The sequence below is a fragment of the Procambarus clarkii genome, chromosome 16 (assembly GCF_040958095.1).
Source record: "Procambarus clarkii isolate CNS0578487 chromosome 16, FALCON_Pclarkii_2.0, whole genome shotgun sequence".
Classification (NCBI taxonomy): Eukaryota; Metazoa; Arthropoda; class Malacostraca; order Decapoda; family Cambaridae; genus Procambarus; species Procambarus clarkii.
In genome coordinates, this window is record NC_091165.1 from 35,473,315 (window position 1) to 35,497,302 (window position 23,988).

The window sequence follows — 23,988 nt, forward strand, 5'->3', positions numbered from 1 at the left end:
TTGAGTCGACTTTCTTATCTAATCCCAGCTTCTGTGCGAGTCTGTGTTACATAAGAACATAAGAACAAAGGTAACTGCAGAAGGCCTATTGGCCCATACGAGGCAGCTCCTATTCTATAACCACCCAATCCCACTCATATACTTGTCCAACCCGTGCTTGAAACAATCGAGGGACCCCACCTCCACAATGTTACGCGGCAATTGGTTCCACAAATCAACAACCCTGTTACTGAACCAGTATTTACCCAAGTCTTTCCTAAATCTAAACTTATCCAATCTATATCCATTGTTTCGTGTTCTGTCCTGTGTTGATACTTTTAATACCCTATTATTATCCCCCCGGTTATGTCCATTCATCCACTTGTAAACCTCTATCATGTCACCCCTAACTCTTCGCCTTTCCAGTGAATGCAACTTAAGCTTTGTTAATCTTTCTTCATATGAAAGATTTCTAATTTGGGGAATTAACTTAGTCATCCTACGCTGGACACGTTCAAGTGAATTTATATCCATTCTATAATATGGCGACCAAAACTGAACTGCATAATCTAAATGGGGCCTAACTAGAGCAAGATATAGCTTGAGAACCACACCAGGTGTCTTGTTACTAACGCTGCGATTAATAAATCCAAGTGTCCGATTTGCCTTATTACGAACATTTATGCATTGATCCTTTTGTTTTAAATTCTTACTAATCATAACTCCCAGATCCCTTTCGCAATCCGACTTCGCAATCACAACACCATCTAGCTCGTATCTTGTAACTCTATCATAAGAACATAAGAACATAAGAACAAAGGTAACTGCAGAAGGCCTATTGGCCCATACGAGGCAGCTCCTATTCTATAACCACCCAATCCCACTCATATACTTGTCCAACCCGTGCTTGAAACAATCGAGGGACCCCACCTCCACAATGTTACGCGGCAATTGGTTCCACAAATCAACAACCCTGTTACTGAACCAGTATTTACCCAAGTCTTTCCTAAATCTAAACTTATCCAATTTATATCCATTGTTTCGTGTTCTGTCCTGTGTTGATACTTTTAATACCCTATTAATATCCCCCCGGTTATGTCCATTCATCCACTTGTAAACCTCTATCATGTCACCCCTAACTCTTCGCCTTTCCAGTGAATGCAACTTAAGCTTTGTTAATCTTTCTTCATATGAAATTATCATCATATATGTTAGGTATCATCATTACCTAACCTCAGAACTTTACATTTATCAGCATTAAACTGCATCTGCCAATCCTTTGACCATTTCAAAACCCTATCTAGATCAACTTGAAGTGATAGTGAGTCCTCCTCCGAATTAATTTCCCTACCGATTTTCGTATCATCGGCAAATTTGCAAATGTTGCTACTCAAACCTGAATCTAAATCATTTATATATATTATAAACAACAGAGGTCCCAGGACAGAGCCTTGAGGCACTCCACTTACAACTTTTTCCCACTCTGACTTGATTCCATTTATACTAACTCTCTGTTTCCTTTGGTATAGCCATGCCCTAATCCAGCTTAATATAGCACCCCCAATACCATGAGACTATTTTTTTAATCAGTCTTTCATGTGGCACTGTATCAAAAGCTTTGCTAAAGTCAAGGTATACAACATCGCAATCCTTACCACTATCAACTGCCTCAACAATGCTAGAATAAAAAGATAACAAATTTGTTAAACATGAACGGCCATTTATAAAACCATGTTGCGACTCAATTATTAATTTATGTTTTTCAAGATGAAGACGAATTTTATTTGCTATTATAGATTCGAGTAACTTTCCCACAATAGACGTTAGGCTAATTGGTCGATAGTTAGACGCAAGTGATCTATCTCCTTTCTTAAAAACTGGTATCACATTAGCAACTTTCCAAAACTCTGGCACTCTGCCTGACTCTATTGATTTATTAAATATGGTTGACAGTGGGTCACAAAGCTCCTCTTTGCATTCTTTAAGCACCCTAGCAAACACTTCATCCGGCCCTGGGGATTTGTTTGGTTTGAGTTTTACTATTTGTTTAAGAACATCCTCCCTGGTAACTGCTAAACTCGTCAACCTGTCCTCGTCCCCACCCACATAGACTTGTTCGGCTGAAGGCATATTGTTAAGTTCCTCTTTAGTAAATACAGATACAAAATATTTATTAAAAATACTACTCATCTCTTCATCACTATCTGTTATTTGACCTGTCTCAGTTTTTAATGGACCTATCCTTTCCCTAGTCTTAGTACGATATAACTGAAAAAACCCTTTAGGATTTGTCTTTGCTTGCCCTGCTATGCGAACTTCATAGTTTCTTTTTGCTTTCCTTATCTCTTTTTTAACATTTCTAACCAGTTGTACGAATTCCTGTTCTAAAGTGACCTCCCCATTTTTAATCCTTTTGTACCAAGCTCTCTTTTTACCTATAAGGTTCTTCAAATTCTTTGTTATCCACTTTGGGTCATTAGTATACGATCTATTCAATTTGTATGGTATACTACGTTCCTGTGCTTTGTTTAGAATATTCTTAAATAAGTTATATATTGAATCCACATCGAAATCCCCATTTAAGTCACCTATCGCTGGGTTCATGTCTCGCTCCAAGACCGGCCCACACCCCATACCCAAGCCTTTCCAATCAATTTGACCCAAAAAATTTCTTAGGCTATTAAAATCAGCTTTTCGAAAATCTGGCACTTTAACAGAATTTTCTCCTACTGGTCTATTCCATTCTATGCTAAATCTGATTTCTTTGTGATCACTGCTCCCTAGCTCACTCCCTATTTCGATGTCATTAATTTGCGTTTCCCTGTTAGTTAACACTAAATCTAAAATATTATTTTCCCGTGTTGGTTCCTTAATGTGTTGCGTAAGAAAGCAATCGTCAATTAATTCTAGAAAATCTTCTGCTTCACTATTCCCTGTTTTGTTCAACCAGTTTATTCCGCTAAAATTAAAGTCACCCATGCCATAAATACTGTTAGATCTAGATGCTCTAGATATTTCATAAGAACATAAGAACAAAGGTAACTGCAGAAGGCCTATTGGCCCATACGAGGCAGCTCCTATTCTATAACCACCCAATCCCACTCATATACTTGTCCAACCCGTGCTTGAAACAATCGAGGGACCCCACCTCCACAATGTTACGCGGCAATTGGTTCCACAAATCAACAACCCTGTTACTGAACCAGTATTTACCCAAGTCTTTCCTAAATCTAAACTTATCCAATTTATATCCATTGTTTCGTGTTCTGTCCTGTGTTGATACTTTTAATACCCTATTAATATCCCCCCGGTTATGTCCATTCATCCACTTGTAAACCTCTATCATGTCACCCCTAACTCTTCGCCTTTCCAGTGAATGCAACTTAAGCTTTGTTAATCTTTCTTCATATGAAAGATTTCTAATTTGGGGAATTAACTTAGTCATCCTACGCTGGACACGTTCAAGTGAATTTATATCCATTCTATAATATGGCGACCAAAACTGAACTGCATAATCTAAATGGGGCCTAACTAGAGCAAGATATAGCTTGAGAACCACACCAGGTGTCTTGTTACTAACGCTGCGATTAATAAATCCAAGTGTCCGATTTGCCTTATTACGAACATTTATGCATTGATCCTTTTGTTTTAAATTCTTACTAATCATAACTCCCAGATCCCTTTCGCAATCCGACTTCGCAATCACAACACCATCTAGCTCGTATCTTGTAACTCTATATCATTACCTAACCTCAGAACTTTACATTTATCAGCATTAAACTGCATCTGCCAATCCTTTGACCAATTCAAAACCCTATCTAGATCAACTTGAAGTGATAGTGAGTCCTCCTCCGAATTAATTTCCCTACCGATTTTCGTATCATCGGCAAATTTGCAAATGTTGCTACTCAAACCTGAATCTAAATCATTTATATATATTATAAACAACAGAGGTCCCAGGACAGAGCCTTGAGGCACTCCACTTACAACATTTTCCCACTCTGACTTGATTCCATTTATACTAACTCTCTGTTTCCTTTGGTATAACCATGCCCTAATCCAGCTTAATATAGCACCCCCAATACCATGAGACTCTATTTTTTTAATCAGTCTTTCATGTGGCACTGTATCAAAAGCTTTGCTAAAGTCAAGGTATACAACATCGCAATCCTTACCACTATCAACTGCCTCAACAATGCTAGAATAAAAAGATAACAAATTTGTTAAACATGAACGGCCATTTATAAAACCATGTTGCGACTCAATTATTAATTTATGTTTTTCAAGATGAAGACGAATTTTATTTGCTATTATAGATTCGAGTAACTTTCCCACAATAGACGTTAGGCTAATTGGTCGATAGTTAGACGCAAGTGATCTATCTCCTTTCTTAAAAACTGGTATCACATTAGCAACTTTCCAAAACTCTGGCACTCTGCCTGACTCTATTGATTTATTAAATATGGTTGACAGTGGGTCACAAAGCTCCTCTTTGCATTCTTTAAGCACCCTAGCAAACACTTCATCCGGCCCTGGGGATTTGTTTGGTTTGAGTTTTACTATTTGTTTAAGAACATCCTCCCTGGTAACTGCTAAACTCGTCAACCTGTCCTCGTCCCCACCCACATAGACTTGTTCGGCTGAAGGCATATTGTTAAGTTCCTCTTTAGTAAATACAGATACAAAATATTTATTAAAAATACTACTCATCTCTTCATCACTATCTGTTATTTGACCTGTCTCAGTTTTTAATGGACCTATCCTTTCCCTAGTCTTAGTACGATATAACTGAAAAAACCCTTTAGGATTTGTCTTTGCTTGCCCTGCTATGCGAACTTCATAGTTTCTTTTTGCTTTCCTTATCTCTTTTTTAACATTTCTAACCAGTTGTACGAATTCCTGTTCTAAAGTGACCTCCCCATTTTTAATCCTTTTGTACCAAGCTCTCTTTTTACCTATAAGGTTCTTCAAATTCTTTGTTATCCACTTTGGGTCATTAGTATACGATCTATTCAATTTGTATGGTATACTACGTTCCTGTGCTTTGTTTAGAATATTCTTAAATAAGTTATATATTGAATCCACATCGAAATCCCCATTTAAGTCACCTATCGCTGGGTTCATGTCTCGCTCCAAGACCGGCCCACACCCCATACCCAAGCCTTTCCAATCAATTTGACCCAAAAAATTTCTTAGGCTATTAAAATCAGCTTTTCGAAAATCTGGCACTTTAACAGAATTTTCTCCTACTGGTCTATTCCATTCTATGCTAAATCTGATTTCTTTGTGATCACTGCTCCCTAGCTCACTCCCTATTTCGATGTCATTAATTTGCGTTTCCCTGTTAGTTAACACTAAATCTAAAATATTATTTTCCCGTGTTGGTTCCTTAATGTGTTGCGTAAGAAAGCAATCGTCAATTAATTCTAGAAAATCTTCTGCTTCACTATTCCCTGTTTTGTTCAACCAGTTTATTCCGCTAAAATTAAAGTCACCCATGACATAAATACTGTTAGATCTAGATGCTCTAGATATTTCATCCCATAGATGCTTTGCTTCCATTCTGTCTAAATTTGGTGGCCTATATATTACTCCTATTATAATATTATTAGCTTTTTCGTTTAATTCAATCCAAATAGTTTCTGTGTGTGGCTCTGTTTTGATTCCCTCTTTGAGACTACATTTCAAATTGTCCCTAACATATATGGCTACTCCACCTCCTCGTCTAATATATCTATCTGTGTGAAATAGTTTAAATCCATATATTTGATATTCAGCTAATAGTTCTCTATTTTCTACATTCATCCACGTTTCGGTAAGTGCAATAATATCTATTTTTTCTGTGCAGACAAGAGCATTTAATTCGTTAATTTTATTTCTTAGACTTCTACTGTTAGTGTAATATACCCTAAGTGAATTGTTATTTTGCGGACCTTCTCTTTCCCTGATCGTTTTGCCAATTCCTTTCTCCCTCAAACACATACTTTTATTACCTCCTTCCTCCAAATCAATTCCCATACCTCTATCTACTAACAGTTTAAACCCAAACAAACACCTCTAACCACTTCTTCTAGCGAGTTCGCAACAGCAACAACCCCAGCTCTCGATAGATGCACCCCATCACGAGCATACATTTCATTTCTTCCATAGAAGTGTTCCCAGTTGTCTATGAAAGATATTGCATTTGATTTGCAATATCTTTCCAGCCGGCAATTGACACCAAGTGCCCTCGATATCCATTCATTTCCCACTCCCTTTCTTGGAAGAATGCCACATATGATCGGGATTCCTCCCTTGCTCCTAACTAACTCTATGGCTGTTTTATACCTCTGAATCAGTTCCTCACTCCTGACTCGACCAACATCATTTCCTCCCACGCTAATGCAAATAATGGGATTGTTCCCATTACCAGCCATAATATCATTCATGTTGTTTATAATATCACCAATGCCAGCTCCGGGATAGCAAACCCTTAACCTGTTCCCCCTATCTCTAGCACAAAACGTTCTATCCAAATACCTTATCTGGGAATCTCCCACAACTAATGTTTGCTTAGGTACTTCCTTTACTTTCTGAGGGGCCTGCGCTTCCTTTCTCTTCGTTGCTTTCCCTTTTGCGCGATCCACAGTCTCTCCACAGCACTCGTCCTCCAAAACGTCAAATGAATTTGAAGTTGCTATGGCGTTTGAAGGCGGCTTTATCAAAGTCTTCTTAAGGCCCCTGTCTTTCGCAACTCTCCAAGACGAGGTCCCTTTACTGCTGGTCTCCTCCTTCGTTACTTCTCGTTGTTTTTTAAGCTGTATTCCAGTATTCCTGTATTCTAAATGATCTATCCCGGTGGTTCCGTAATCCAGTGCGTCCTCTGGAGAATGTTTGAATATCAGCTGCTACATTGCTGTATGGTGATTTATTCCAGTGCTTCTGTTCTTCATTGTAGGGTTTCGGTATTTCAGTTTTTCTATTCCAGTATTCCTGTTTTCTAGATGAGTTATCCCGGTGGTTCCGTAATTCTGTGCGTCCTCTGTAGAATGTTTGTATATCAGCTGCTACATTGCTGTATGATGATTTATTCCAGTGCTTCTGTTCTTCATTGCAGCGTTTCGGTATTTCAGTTTTTCTATTCCAGTATTCCTGTATTCTAGATGAGTTATCCCGGTGGTTCTGTAATCCAGTGCGTCCTTTGTAGAATGTTTTTATATCAGCTGCTCCATTGCTGTATTTTTGTTTTTTTGTCGGAGCGTCATTGCTGTAGTGATGCTCACTCCGTTTTCTCTTGGAGCCGCGCACGTAATTAATTCTTTCCATTTCTAATTCACACAGGTGATGAGAGATGAGGTCTAACTCACACAAGTATTGAGAAAGTAGGACAAGTGACGATCCGCGTCTGGCAGGGTCTCCGTTTATACTAAAAGTACACTCAACTCACTGGGGCTAATGTGAACGCTTCTCCGCTCACCTCACTTCAAAACATAAGAAGTATGGGAGTTACGGAAAATCTATTGGCAAATACAAGGAGCTGAAATCTAAAATATTTCACGGATAGACATAAAAAAATAAGGATGAAGATAACTGCAGAAAGCCCAATGGCCCATATGAGGCAGTTCCTATATATATCCACCCAATATCTTTCATATATATGAAAGACTATTACTATTTTCTTCCCATTCGGTGGTTATAATAGGAGGTGCCTCGTATGGGCCAATAGGCCCATACGAGGCCCTCTGCAGTTCTTGTTCCTACTACTATCCCCTCTATTACACTTTGCTCCTAATATCTCTCTTGCCTATTTATTCCCTGCATCTACTTCCTCATCACAATGGAAAGGGATCTCCCGTCACGCAGGGTGCAGTCGCACCTCCACAGATCTCCAGTATCATCTATTGATACTGGTAATGGATCAAAAGGGCCACCACTTACGGGCTATTCATGCCCGTGCCACCTTTTGGGTGGCTTAATCTTCATTAATCAATCATTCCTCATCACAATCGACTTGAGAGTGGTCCAGGACGGACTGACACGTCGTCGTACCTTCACCTTCTAGTGTGTGGTCTGGTCAACTTATAACTATAGTACGGCGACCAAATCAGAACTGCCAAATCTAACCAAAGCAGGTTACAGGTGAAGAACAACTCAAGGTGTCCCATTAGTACCGCTTCGAATAATAAATCCCAGTGTCCTATTTGTATTATTACGAACATTTATGCATTGATTTTATATTGGTTTTAAATAATTACTAATCATATCTCCCAGATTCCTTTCGCAATCCGACTTCACGAACTCAACAAACTTTTATACCCATTGTTTAGTGTTATGTCTTGTGTTGAAACTTTTATTAAGAACATAAGAACAAAGGTAACTGCAGAAGGCCTATTGGCCCATACGAGGCAGCTCCTATTCTATAACCACCCAATCCCACTCATATACTTGTCCAACCCGTGCTTGAAACAATCGAGGGACCCCACCTCCACAATGTTACGCGGCAATTGGTTCCACAAATCAACAACCCTGTTACTGAACCAGTATTTACCCAAGTCTTTCCTAAATCTAAACTTATCCAATTTATACCCATTGTTTCGTGTTCTGTCCTGTGTTGATACTTTTAATACCCTATTAATATCCCCCCGGTTATGTCCATTCATCCACTTGTAAACCTCTATCATGTCACCCCTAACTCTTCGCCTTTCCAGTGAATGCAACTTAAGCTTTGTTAATCTTTCTTCATATGAAAGATTTCTAATTTGGGGAATTAACTTAGTCATCCTACGCTGGACACGTTCAAGTGAATTTATATCCATTCTATAATATGGCGACCAAAACTGAACTGCATAATCTAAATGGGGCCTAACTAGAGCAAGATATAGCTTGAGAACCACACCAGGTGTCTTGTTACTAACGCTGCGATTAATAAATCCAAGTGTCCGATTTGCCTTATTACGAACATTTATGCATTGATCCTTTTGTTTTAAATTCTTACTAATCATAACTCCCAGATCCCTTTCGCAATCCGACTTCGCAATCACAACACCATCTAGCTCGTATCTTGTAACTCTATCATCATTACCTAACCTCAGAACTTTACATTTATCAGCATTAAACTGCATCTGCCAATCCTTTGACCATTTCAAAACCCTATCTAGATCAACTTGAAGTGATAGTGAGTCCTCCTCCGAATTAATTTCCCTACCGATTTTCGTATCATCGGCAAATTTGCAAATGTTGCTACTCAAACCTGAATCTAAATCATTTATATATATTATAAACAACAGAGGTCCCAGGACAGAGCCTTGAGGCACTCCACTTACAACATTTTCCCACTCTGACTTGATTCCATTTATACTAACTCTCTGTTTCCTTTGGTATAGCCATGCCCTAATCCAGCTTAATATAGCACCCCCAATACCATGAGACTCTATCTTTTTAATCAGTCTTTCATGTGGCACTGTATCAAAAGCTTTGCTAAAGTCAAGGTATACAACATCGCAATCCTTACCACTATCAACTGCCTCAACAATGCTAGAATAAAAAGATAACAAATTTGTTAAACATGAACGGCCATTTATAAAACCATGTTGCGACTCAATTATTAATTTATGTTTTTCAAGATGAAGACGAATTTTATTTGCTATTATAGATTCGAGTAACTTTCCCACAATAGACGTTAGGCTAATTGGTCGATAGTTAGACGCAAGTGATCTATCTCCTTTCTTAAAAACTGGTATCACATTAGCAACTTTCCAAAACTCTGGCACTCTGCCTGACTCTAATGATTTATTAAATATGGTTGACAGTGGGTCACAAAGCTCCTCTTTGCATTCTTTAAGCACCCTGGCAAACACTTCATCCGGCCCTGGGGATTTGTTTGGTTTGAGTTTTACTATTTGTTTAAGAACATCCTCCCTGGTAACTGTTAAACTCGTCAACCTGTCCTCGTCCCCACCCACATAGACTTGTTCGGCTGAAGGCATATTGTTAAGTTCCTCTTTAGTAAATACAGATACAAAATATTTATTAAAAATACTACTCATCTCTTCATCACTATCTGTTATTTGACCTGTCTCAGTTTTTAATGGACCTATCCTTTCCCTAGTCTTAGTACGATATAACTGAAAAAACCCTTTAGGATTTGTCTTTAGGATTACCCTAATAATGTGTCCTTCGTGATATCCATTCATCCACTTGTACACATCTATCATGTTATTCCTGACTCTTTGCCTTTCCAACGAATATAATGAAAGCTTTGTCTATCTTTCTTCATATGACAGGTTTCTAATCTGAGGGATTAAGTTGGTCATCCTATGATGGACGTGTTCAAGTAAATTTATATCCATTCTGTAGTATTGCGACCATAATTGAACTGCATAATCTAAATGGGGATATTAATAGGGAATTAAAAGTATTAACAAAAGACAGAACACGAAACAATCGGTATTAACTGAATAAGTTTAAATTTAGGAAAACCTGGGTAAATACTACACAACACACAGAAATCACAATAGCGTGATGCATTAAATGGACAAATCCACAAGGGCCGTGACGAGGATTCAAACCAACGTCCGACATCATCCCAGACGCTGCCTTAGCTCAGTCGATTAAGGCAGCAACTGGGATGCTCTCGGACGTAGGTTCGAATCCTCATCACGGCCCTTGTAGATTTGTTCATGGGAAAAAACTGGTTAGGTAATAGGAACCAGTTGCCACAGTGAGTGGTAAAGGTGGGGGTCCCTTCACTTCTTCAAGCGTGGGTTTGACATGTATATGAGTGGGATTAGGTGGATATAAATAGGAATTGGCTCGTATGGGACAATAGGCCTTTAGCAGTTGTCTTTGTTCTTATGTTTAAAGAACAGCACCAGGTGTGTTGTTACTAACGCTTCGATTAATAAATCCCAGTGTCCTGTTTGCCTGATTACGAACATATATGCATTTATTTTTTGGCTTTAAATTTCTATTAATCATTGCTCCTAGATCGCTTTCGCAATCTCAACACTATTTAGCTCGTACTCAATCATCATTATCTAGCCTCAAAACCTCACATTTGTCAGCATTAAACTGCATCTGCCAAACTCTTCGCCATTTCAAAACCCTATTTAGATCGCCATGAAGTGATACTGAGTCTTTTACTGTGTTTATTTTCTCTTCCGATTTTTGTATTATCGGCAAATTTGAAATATTACTGCTCAAACTTGAATCTAAATCATTTATGTATATTATGAACAACAGTGATCCCAGGACAGAGGCTTTAGACACTCCACTTGCAACATTTTTCCAGTCTGACTTAGCGCCATTTATATTAACTCTTTGTTTCCTTTGGTATAACCAATTTAATATAGCAATTTCAATTTATTATAGCATCCCTAATACAATGAGCATCTATCTTTTTACTCATAAGGAAATCTATCATCATAAGAACATAGGTAACTGTAGAAGTTTGGGTGCTAACATTTGCTACATAATAAGATTCTACAATTTATACAATTCTTTATCATTTTAATATGAAAAAATAATACAATTATTAAAACTTTTAATACATTTTATTTGTTAAAAATATTTACAAGAGTTGCACTGTCCATACTTGAGTGATGCTGTCCATACTTGAATGACACTGTCCATACTTGAGTGACACTGTTCATACCTGAAAGACACCGTCCATATAAACACCTAGCAAATTAGGCCTGTGTCTTCAGTAGAGTAAAGACATATAGGTTTTATTATTAATGTTGTAAAACAGATAATAAGATGAGGAATCTAATGTGCAATTGTATTTTGACAAGAACGTTGTGCCTAAAGTTAGAGGAATTTCTGTCTTTGGATTCTCCAGCACCTCCAAGTCATCCTCCAGGTAAAGGTCACCCTTCACATGTATTCTTAGTTTTTTGGGAGGACATGTTTCCATGCCGATGTGCTTCAAAAATAATTGTGAAATGGTTGAAGCATCGGAGCCAGTATTGACCACAACTTTATCGCTGCAATAATTGTCTTTTGCAGATAATGGAAACTTTATCCTAAGATAAGGCAAGGGAGAATTGCTCAACCCATATCCTTTTTTCGTAAATCTTCTCAAAGGTTTTAAAAAGATGGAAGATTTATTGCTTTTAAACTGATGAATTATGTGATTCTCTGTCATCAGTGGGAAGCTAAAGAAGAACATTGGTGTGTCCTCAGAGATGAAGTAATTGTCCAATTCTGGTGGGAAAATATTTACAGTGGCAACGAGCTCTTTGCCATTTTGTAATTTAATTTTACAATTTTCTACTTGCCTTATTTTGAGGTGTTTGTTTTCACTCGAAAACCAAGAATCACGGAGAATGGTTGAGTCGACTTTCTTATCTAATCCAAGCTTCTGTGCGAGTCTGTGTTCAATACCATTGCTTGTTGTTCCAGAATCGACAAACATTTTACAGCATTTACCATTGACTTCCACCGGGAGGTAGTTATGTCCGTCTAGAGAAATCTCCTCCAAACCCTCCAACGATGGGTGACAAGTTAGAATAGGAGGAAAAGATAGGTATAATGTGAGGACTTCACCATCTGAACTAACCTCATACCCAGGTGTTTCATTTCCGTTTTCCTGTATTTCAGATGCTTCAATGCTGGGTTTCTGTATTTCAGATGCTTCAATGCTGGGTTTCTGTATTTCAGATGATTTATCCAGGTGTTTCTGTACCTCAGATGATCCATTACAGGATTTCTGTATTTCAGATGATTTATTCTTGTGTTTCTGTACTTCAGATGCTCCCTTACAGAGTTTCTGTATTTCCGATAATTTATGCCGGTGTTTCTGTATTTCGGATGATTTATCCCGGTGTTTCTGTATTTCAGATGATTTATCCTGGCCTTTCTGTATTTCAGATGCTCCATTACAGGGTTTCTGTACTTCAGATAATTTATCCTGGTCTTTTTGTAATTCAGATGATTTATCTCGGTGATTTATTACCTCAGATGATTTATCCTTTTGTTTCTGTAACTCAGATGATTTATCCCTTTGTTTCTGTAATTCAGATGATTTATCCAGGAGTATGTATACTTCATTGCAGGATTTCTGTATTTCAGATGATTTATTGAATTTTTTCTTTATTTCAGATGATTTATTGAATTTTTTCTGTATTTCAGATGATTTATCTCGGTATTTCTGTATATCAGATAACTTATCCCGGTTTTTCTGTTCTCTAGAAATTTCGTTACAGAATTTCTGTATTTCAGATGATTTATTCCGGTGCTTCTGCACTTCATTGCTGGGTTTCGGTATTTCAGCTTCTCTATTCCAGTATTCTTGTATTCTAAATTATTTATCCCGGTGGTTCTGTAATCCAGTGCGTCTTTTGGTGAATGTTTGTATATCAGCTGCTTCATTGCTGTATGATGATTTATCCCGGTGCTTCTGTTCTTCATTGCAGGGTTTCGGTATTTCAGCTTCTTTATTCCAGTATTCTTGTATTCTAAATGATCTATCCCGGTGTTTCCGTAATCCAGTGCGTCCTTTGGAGAATGTTTGTACATCAGCTGCTACATTGCTGTATGCTGATTTATTCCAGTGCTTCTGTTCTTCATTGTAGGGTTTCGGTATTTCAGCTTCTCTATTCCAGTATTCTAAATGATCTATCCCGGTGGTTCCGTAATCCAGTGCGTCCTCTGGAGAATGTTTGAATATCAGCTGCTACATTGCTGTGTGGTGATTTATTCCAGTGCTTCTGTTCTTCATTGTAGGGTTTCGGTATTTCAGTTTTTCTATTCCAGTATTCCTGTTTTCTAGATGAGTTATCCCGGTGGTTCCGTAATTCTGTGCGTCCTCTGTAGAATGTTTGTATATCAGCTGCTACATTGCTGTATGATGATTTATTCCAGTGCTTCTGTTCTTCATTGCAGCGTTTCGGTATTTCAATTTTTCTATTCCAGTATTCCTGTATTCTAGATGAGTTATCCCGGTGGTTCTGTAATCCAGTGCGTCCTTTGTAGAATGTTTTTATATCAGCTGCTCCATTGCTGTATTTTTGTTTTTTTGTCGGAGCGTCATTGCTGTAGTGATGCTCACTCCGTTTTCTCTTGGAGCCGCGCACGTAATTAATTCTTTCCATTTCTAATTCACACAGGTGTTGAGAGATGAGGTCTAACTCACGGAAGTATTGAGAGAGTAGGACAAGTGACGATCCGCGTCTGGCAGGGTCTCCGTTTATACTAAAAGTACACTCAACTCACTGGGGCTAATGTGAGCGCTTCTCCGTTCACCTCACTTCAAAACATAAGAAGTATGGGAGTTGCGGAAGATCTATTGGCAAATACATGGAGCTAAAATCTAAAATATTTCACGGATAGACATAAAAACATAAGGATGAAGATAACTGCAGAAAGCCCAATGGCCCATATGAGGCAGTTCCTATATATATCCACCCAATATCTTTCATATATATGAAAGACTATTACTATTTTCTTCCCATTCGGTGGTTATAATAGGAGGTGCCTCGTATGGGCCAATAGGCCCATACGAGGCCCTCTGCAGTTCTTGTTCCTACTACTATCCCCTCTGTTACACTTTGCTCCTAATATCTCTCTTGCCTATTTATTCCCTGCATCTACTTCCTCATCACAATGGAAAGGGATCTCCCGTCACGCAGGGTGCAGTCACACCTCCACAGATCTCCAGTATAATCTATTGATACTGGTAATGGATCAGAAGGGCCACCACTTACGGGCTATTCATGCCCGTGCCACCTTTTGGGTGGCTTAATCTTCATTAATCAATCATTCCTCATCACAATCGACTTGAGAGTGGTCCAGGACTTACTGACACGTCGTCGTACCTTCACCTTCTAGTATGTGGTCTGGTCAACTTATAACCATTCTATAGTACGGCGACCAAATCAGAACTGCCAAATCTAACCAAAGCAGGTTACAGGTGAAGAACAACTCTAGGTGTCCCATTAGTACCGCTTCGAATAATAAATCCCAGTGTCCTATTTGTATTATTACGAACATTTATGCATTGATTTTATTTTGGTTTTAAATAATTACTAATCATATCTCCCAGATTCCTTTCGCAATCCGACTTCACGAACTCAACAAACTTTTATATACATTGTTTAGTGTTATGTCTTGTGTTGAAACTTTTATTACCCTAATAATGTGTCCTTTGTGATATCCATTCATCCACTTGTACACATCTATCATGTTATTCCTGACTCTTTGCCTTTCCAACGAATATAATGAAAGCTTTGTCTATCTTTCTTCATATGACAGGTTTCTAATCTGAGGGATTAAGTTGGTCATCCTATGATGGACGTGTTCAAGTAAATTTATATCCATTCTGTAGTATTGCGACCATAATTGAACTGCATAATCTAAATGGGGATATTAATAGGGAATTAAAAGTATTAACAAAAGACAGAACACGAAACAATCGGTATTAACTGAATAAGTTTAAATTTAGGAAAACCTGGGTAAATACTACACAACACACAGAAATCACAATAGCGTGATGCATTAAATGGACAAATCCACAAGGGCCGTGACGAGGATTCAAACCAACGTCCGACATCATCCCAGACGCTGCCTTAGCTCAGTCGATTAAGGCAGCAACTGGGATACTCTCGGACGTAGGTTCGAATCCTCATCACGGCCCTTGTAGATTTGTTCATGGGAAAAAACTGGTTAGGTAATAGGAACCAGTTGCTACAGTGAGTGGTAAAGGTGGGGGTCCCTTCACTTCTTCAAGCGTGGGTTTGACATGTATATGAGTGGGATTAGGTGGATATAAATAGGAATTGGCTCGTATGGGACAATAGGCCTTTAGCAGTTGTCTTTGTTCTTATGTTTAAAGAACAGCACCAGGTGTGTTGTTACTAACGCTTCGATTAATAAATCCCAGTGTCCTGTTTGCCTGATTACGAACATATATGCATTTATTTTTTGGCTTTAAATTTTTATTAATCATTGCTCCTAGATCGCTTTCGCAATCTCAACACTATTTAGCTCGTACTCAATCATCATTATCTAGCCTCAAAACCTCACATTTGTCAGCATTAAACTGCATCTGCCAAACTCTTCGCCATTTCAAAACCCTATTTAGATCGCCATGAAGTGATACTGAGTCTTTTACTGTGTTTATTTTCTCTTCCGATTTTTGTATTATCGGCAAATTTGAAATATTACTGCTCAAACTTGAATCTAAATCATTTATGTATATTATGAACAACAGTGATCCCAGGACATAGGCTTTAGACACTCCACTTGCAACATTTTTCCAGTCTGACTTAGCGCCATTTATATTAACTCTTTGTTTCCTTTGGTATAACCAATTTAATATAGCAATTTCAATTTATTATAGCATCCCAATACAATGAACATCTATCTTTTTAGTCATAAGGAAATCTATCATCATAAGAACATAGGTAACTGTAGAAGTTTGGGTGCTAACATTTGCTACATAATAAGATTCTACAATTTATACAATTCTTTATCATTTTAATACGAAAAAATAATACAATTATTAAAACTTTTAATACATTTTATTTGTTAAAAATGTTTACAAGAGTTGCACTGTCCATACTTGAGTGATGCTGTCCATACTTGAGTGATGCTGTCCATACTTGAATGACACTGTCCATACTTGAGTGACACTGTCCATACTTGAAAGACACCGTCCATATAAACACCTAGCAAATTAGGCCTGTGTCTTCAGTAGAGTAAAGACATATAGGTTTTATTATTAATGTTGTAAAACAGATAATAAGATGAGGAATCTAATGTGCAATTGTATTTTGACAAGAACGTTGTGCCTAAAGTTAGAGGAATTTCTGTCTTTGGATTCTCCAGCACCTCCAAGTCATCCTCCAGGTAAAGGTCACCCTTCACATGTATTCTTAGTTTTTTGGGAGGACATGTTTCCATGCCGATGTGCTTCAAAAATAATTGTGAAATGGTTGAAGCATCGGAGCCAGTATTGACCACAACTTTATCGCTGCAATAATTGTCTTTTGCAGATAATGGAAACTTTATCCTAAGATAAGGCAAGGGAGAACTGCTCAACCCATATCCTTTTTTCGTAAATCTTCTCAAAGGTTTTAAAAAGATGGAAGATTTATTGCTTTTAAACTGATGAATTATGTGATTCTCTGTCATTAGTGGGAAGCTAAAGAAGAACATTGGTGTGTCCTCAGAGATGAAGTAATTGTCCAATTCTGGTGGGAAAATATTTACAGTGGCAACGAGCTCTTTGCCATTTTGTAATTTAATTTTACAATTTTCTACTTGCCTTATTTTGAGGTGTTTGTTTTCACTCGAAAACCAAGAATCACGGAGAATGGTTGAGTCGACTTTCTTATCTAATCCCAGCTTCTGTGCGAGTCTGTGTTCAATACCATTGCTTGTTGTTCCAGAATCGACAAACATTTTACAGCATTTACCATTGACTTCCACCGGGAGGTAGTTATGTCCGTCTAGAGAAATCTCCTCCAAACCCTCCAACGATGGGTGACAAGTTAGAATAGGAGGAAACGATAGGTATAATGTGAGGACTTCACCATCTGAACTAACCTCATACCCAGGTGTTTCATTTCCGTTTTCCTGTATTTCAGATGCTTCAATGCTGGGTTTCTGTATTTCAGATGCTTCAATGCTGGGTTTCTGTATTTCAGATGATTTATCCAGGTGTTTCTGTACCTCAGATGATCCATTACAGGATTTCTGTATTTTAGATGATTTATTCTTGTGTTTCTGTACTTCAGATGCTCCCTTACAGGGTTTCTGTATTTCCGATAATTTATGCCGGTGTTTCTGTATTTCGGATGATTTATCCCGGTGTTTCTGTATTTCAGATGATTTATCCTGGCGTTTCTGTATTTCAGATGCTCCATTACAGGGTTTCTGTACTTCAGATAATTTATCCGGGTCTTTTTGTAATTCAGATGATTTATCTCGGTGATTCATTACCTCAGATGATTTATCCTTTTGTTTCTGTAACTCAGATGATTTATCCCTTTGTTTCTGTAATTCAGATGATTTATCCAGGAGTATGTATACTTCATTGCAGGATTTCTGTATTTCAGATGATTTATTGAATTTTTTCTGTATTTCAGATGATTTATTGAATTTTTTCTGTATTTCAGATGATTTATCTCGGTATTTCTGTATATCAGATAACTTATCCCGGTTTTTCTGTTCTCTAGAAATTTCGTTACAGAATTTCTGTATTTCAGATGATTTATTCCGGTGCTTCTGCACTTCATTGCTGGGTTTCGGTATTTCAGCTTCTCTATTCCAGTATTCTTGTATTCTAAATGATTTATCCCGGTGGTTCTGTAATCCAGTGCGTCTTTTGGTGAATGTTTGTATATCAGCTGCTTCATTGCTGTATGATGATTTATCCCGGTGCTTCTGTTCTTCATTGCAGGGTTTCGGTATTTCAGCTTCTTTATTCCAGTATTCTTGTATTCTAAATGATCTATCCCGGTGTTTCCGTAATCCAGTGCGTCCTTTGGAGAATGTTTGTACATCAGCTGCTACATTGCTGTATGATGATTTATTCCAGTGCTTCTGTTCTTCATTGTAGGGTTTCGGTATTTCAGCTTCTCTATTCCAGTATTCCTGTATTCTAAATGATCTATCCCGGTGGTTCCGTAATCCAGTGCGTCCTCTGGAGAATGTTTGAATATCAGCTGCTACATTGCTGTATGGTGATTTATTCCGGTGCTTCTGTTCTTCATTGTAGGGTTTCGGTATTTCAGTTTTTCTATTCCAGTATTCCTGTTTTCTAGATGAGTTATCCCGGTGGTTCCGTAATTCTGTGCGTCCTCTGTAGAATGTTTGTATATCAGCTGCTACATTGCTGTATGATGATTTATTCCAGTGCTTCTGTTCTTCATTGCAGCGTTTCGGTATTTCAGTTTTTCTATTCCAGTATTCCTGTATTCTAGATGAGTTATCCCGGTGGTTCTGTAATCCAGTGCGTCCTTTGTAGAATGTTTTTATATCAGCTGCTCCATTGCTGTATTTTTATTTTTTTGTCGGAGCGTCATTGCTGTAGTGATGCTCACTCCGTTTTCTCTTGGAGCCGCGCACGTAATTAATTCTTTCCATTTCTAATTCACACAGGTGTTGAGAGATGAGGTCTAACTCACAGAAGTATTGAGAGAGTAGGACAAGTGACGATCCGCGTCTGGCAGGGTCTCCGTTTATACTAAAAGTACACTCAACTCACTGGGGCTAATGTGAGCGCTTCTCCGTTCACCTCACTTCAAAACATAAGAAGTATGGGAGTTGCGGAAGATCTATTGGCAAATACATGGAGCTAAAATCTAAAATATTTCACGGATAGACATAAAAACATAAGGATGAAGATAACTGCAGAAAGCCCAATGGCCCATATGAGGCAGTTCCTATATATATCCACCCAATATCTTTCATATATATGAAAGACTATTACTATTTTCTTCCCATTCGGTGGTTATAATAGGAGGTGCCTCGTATGGGCCAATAGACCCATACGAGGCCCTCTGCAGTTCTTGTTCCTACTACTATCCCCTCTATTACACTTTGCTCCTAATATCTCTCTTGCCTATTTATTCCCTGCATCTACTTCCTCATCACAATGGAAAGGGATCTCCCGTCACGCAGGGTGCAGTCGCACCTCCACAGATCTCCAGTATCATCTATTGATACTGGTAATGGATCAGAAGGGCCACCACTTACGGGCTATTCATGCCCGTGCCACCTTTTGGGTGGCTTAATCTTCATTAATCAATCATTCCTCATCACAATCGACTTGAGAGTGGTCCAGGACTTACTGACACGTCGTCGTACCTTCACCTTCTAGTATGTGGTCTGGTCAACTTATAACCATTCTATAGTACGGCGACCAAATCAGAACTGCCAAATCTAACCAAAGCAGGTTACAGGTGAAGAACAACTCTAGGTGTCCCATTAGTACCGCTTCGAATAATAAATCCCAGTGTCCTATTTGTATTATTACGAACATTTATGCATTGATTTTATTTTGGTTTTAAATAATTACTAATCATATCTCCCAGATTCCTTTCGCAATCCGACTTCACGAACTCAACAAACTTTTATATACATTGTTTAGTGTTATGTCTTGTGTTGAAACTTTTATTACCCTAATAATGTGTCCTTTGTGATATCCATTCATCCACTTGTACACATCTATCATGTTATTCCTGACTCTTTGCCTTTCCAACGAATATAATGAAAGCTTTGTCTATCTTTCTTCATATGACAGGTTTCTAATCTGAGGGATTAAGTTGGTCATCCTATGATGGACGTGTTCAAGTAAATTTATATCCATTCTGTAGTATTGCGACCATAATTGAACTGCATAATCTAAATGGGGATATTAATAGGGAATTAAAAGTATTAACAAAAGACAGAACACGAAACAATCGGTATTAACTGAATAAGTTTAAATTTAGGAAAACCTGGGTAAATACTACACAACACACAGAAATCACAATAGCGTGATGCATTAAATGGACAAATCCACAAGGGCCGTGACGAGGATTCAAACCAACGTCCGACATCATCCCAGACGCTGCCTTAGCTCAGTCGATTAAGGCAGCAACTGGGATACTCTCGGACGTAGGTTCGAATCCTCATCACGGCCCTTGTAGATTTGTTCATGGCAAAAAAATGGTTAGGTAATAGGAACCAGTTGCCACAGTGAGTGGTAAAGGTGGGGGTCCCTTCACTTCTTCAAGCGTGGGTTTGACATGTATATGAGTGGGATTAGGTGGATATAAATAGGAAATGGCTCGTATGGGACAATAGGCCTTTAGCAGTTGTCTTTGTTCTTATGTTTAAAGAACAGCACCAGGTGTGTTGTTACTAACGCTTCGATTAATAAATCCCAGTGTCCTGTTTGCCTGATTACGAACATATATGCATTTATTTTTTGGCTTTAAATTTTTATTAATCATTGCTCCTAGATCGCTTTCGCAATCTCAACACTATTTAGCTCGTACTCAATCATCATTATCTAGCCTCAAAACCTCACATTTGTCAGCATTAAACTGCATCTGCCAAACTCTTCGCCATTTCAAAACCCTATTTAGATCGCCATGAAGTGATACTGAGTCTTTTACTGAGTTTATTTTCTCTTCCGATTTTTGTATTATCGGCAAATTTGAAATATTACTGCTCAAACTTGAATCTAAATCATTTATGTATATTATGAACAACAGTGATCCCAGGACATAGGCTTTAGACACTCCACTTGCAACATTTTTCCAGTCTGACTTAGCGCCATTTATATTAACTCTTTGTTTCCTTTGGTATAACCAATTTAATATAGCAATTTCAATTTATTTTAGCATCCCAATACAATGAACATCTATCTTTTTAGTCATAAGGAAATCTATCATCATAAGAACATAGGTAACTGTAGAAGTTTGGGTGCTAACATTTGCTACATAATAAGATTCTACAATTTATACAATTCTTTATCATTTTAATACGAAAAAATAATACAATTATTAAAACTTTTAATACATTTTATTTGTTAAAAATGTTTACAAGAGTTGCACTGTCCATACTTGAGTGATGCTGTCCATACTTGAGTGATGCTGTCCATACTTGAATGACACTGTCCATACTTGAGTGACACTGTCCATACTTGAAAGACACCGTCCATATAAACACCTAGCAAATTAGGCCTGTGTCTTCAGTAGAGTAAAGACATATAGGTTTTATTATTAATGTTGTAAAACAGATAATAAGATGAGGAATCTAATGTGCAATTGTATTTTGACAAGAACGTTGTGCCTAAAGTTAGAGGAATTTCTGTCTTTGGATTCTCCAGCACCTCCAAGTCATCCTCCAGGTAAAGGTCAGCCTTCACATGTATTCTTAGTTTTTTGGGAGGACATGTTTCCATGCCGATGTGCTTCAAAAATAATTGTGAAATGGTTGAAGCATCGGAGCCAGTATTGACCACAACTTTATCGCTGCAATAATTGTCTTTTGCAGATAATGGAAACTTTATCCTAAGATAAGGCAAGGGAGAACTGCTCAACCCATATCCTTTTTTCGTAAATCTTCTCAAAGGTTTTAAAAAGATGGAAGATTTATTGCTTTTAAACTGATGAATTATGTGATTCTCTGTCATTAGTGGGAAGCTAAAGAAGAACATTGGTGTGTCCTCAGAGATGAAGTAATTGTCCAATTCTGGTGGGAAAATATTTACAGTGGCAACGAGCTCTTTGCCATTTTGTAATTTAATTTTACAATTTTCTACTTGCCTTATTTTGAGGTGTTTGTTTTCACTCGAAAACCAAGAATCACGGAGAATGGTTGAGTCGACTTTCTTATCTAATCCCAGCTTCTGTGCGAGTCTGTGTTCAATACCATTGCTTGTTGTTCCAGAATCGACAAACATTTTACAGCATTTACCATTGACTTCCACCGGGAGGTAGTTATGTCCGTCTAGAGAAATCTCCTCCAAACCCTCCAACGATGGGTGACAAGTTAGAATAGGAGGAAACGATAGGTATAATGTGAGGACTTCACCATCTGAACTAACCTCATACCCAGGTGTTTCATTTCCGTTTTCCTGTATTTCAGATGCTTCAATGCTGGGTTTCTGTATTTCAGATGCTTCAATGCTGGGTTTCTGTATTTCAGATGCTTCAATGCTGGGTTTCTGTATTTCAGATGATTTATCCAGGTGTTTCTGTACCTCAGATGATCCATTACAGGATTTCTGTATTTTAGATGATTTATTCTTGTGTTTCTGTACTTCAGATGCTCCCTTACAGGGTTTCTGTATTTCCGATAATTTATGCCGGTGTTTCTGTATTTCGGATGATTTATCCCGGTGTTTCTGTATTTCAGATGATTTATCCTGGCGTTTCTGTATTTCAGATGCTCCATTACAGGGTTTCTGTACTTCAGATAATTTATCCGGGTCTTTTTGTAATTCAGATGATTTATCTCGGTGATTCATTACCTCAGATGATTTATCCTTTTGTTTCTGTAACTCAGATGATTTATCCCTTTGTTTCTGTAATTCAGATGATTTATCCAGGAGTATGTATACTTCATTGCAGGATTTCTGTATTTCAGATGATTTATTGATTTTTTTCTGTATTTCAGATGATTTATTGAATTTTTTCTGTATTTCAGATGATTTATCTCGGTATTTCTGTATATCAGATAACTTATCCCGGTTTTTCTGTTCTCTAGAAATTTCGTTACAGAATTTCTGTATTTCAGATGATTTATTCCGGTGCTTCTGCACTTCATTGCTGGGTTTCGGTATTTCAGCTTCTCTATTCCAGTATTCTTGTATTCTAAATGATTTATCCCGGTGGTTCTGTAATCCAGTGCGTCTTTTGGTGAATGTTTGTATATCAGCTGCTTCATTGCTGTATGATGATTTATCCCGGTGCTTCTGTTCTTCATTGCAGGGTTTCAGTATTTCAGCTTCTTTATTCCAGTATTCTTGTATTCTAAATGATCTATCCCGGTGTTTCCGTAATCCAGTGCGTCCTTTGGAGAATGTTTGTACATCAGCTGCTACATTGCTGTATGATGATTTATTCCAGTGCTTCTGTTCTTCATTGTAGGGTTTCGGTATTTCAGCTTCTCTATTCCAGTATTCCTGTATTCTAAATGATCTATCCCAGTGGTTCCGTAATCCAGTGCGTCCTCTGGAGAATGTTTGAATATCAGCTGCTACATTGCTGTATGGTGATTTATTCCAGTGCTTCTGTTCTTCATTGTAGGGTTTCGGTATTTCAGTTTTTCTATTCCAGTATTCCTGTTTTCCTGATGAGTTATCCCGGTGGTTCCGTAATTCTGTGCGTCCTCTGTAGAATGTTTGTATATCAGCTGCTACATTGCTGTATGATGATTTATTCCAGTGCTTCTGTTCTTCATTGCAGCGTTTCGGTATTTCAGTTTTTCTATTCCAGTATTCCTGTATTCTAGATGAGTTATCCCGGTGGTTCTGTAATCCAGTGCGTCCTTTGTAGAATGTTTTTATATCAGCTGCTCCATTGCTGTATT

The 23,988-nt window shown here is 37.9% G+C and overlaps 1 protein-coding gene across 1 annotated transcript in view; it reads right to left on the reverse strand.

Annotated features, from left to right (window-relative positions):
• Positions 1-11,659: 11,659 nt before the first annotated feature.
• Positions 11,660-23,988, reverse strand: part of LOC138365328 (trichohyalin-like) — a 12,910-nt gene continuing 581 nt past the window's right edge. Inside the window, exons 2-4 of the mRNA XM_069325623.1 lie at positions 21,785-23,981; positions 16,742-18,903; positions 11,660-13,235 (exon numbers count right to left, since the gene is read on the reverse strand). Coding sequence (XP_069181724.1) covers positions 11,660-13,235; positions 16,742-18,903; positions 21,785-23,981 — 5,935 coding nt within the window. The remainder of the gene's footprint in view (positions 13,236-16,741; positions 18,904-21,784; positions 23,982-23,988) is intronic.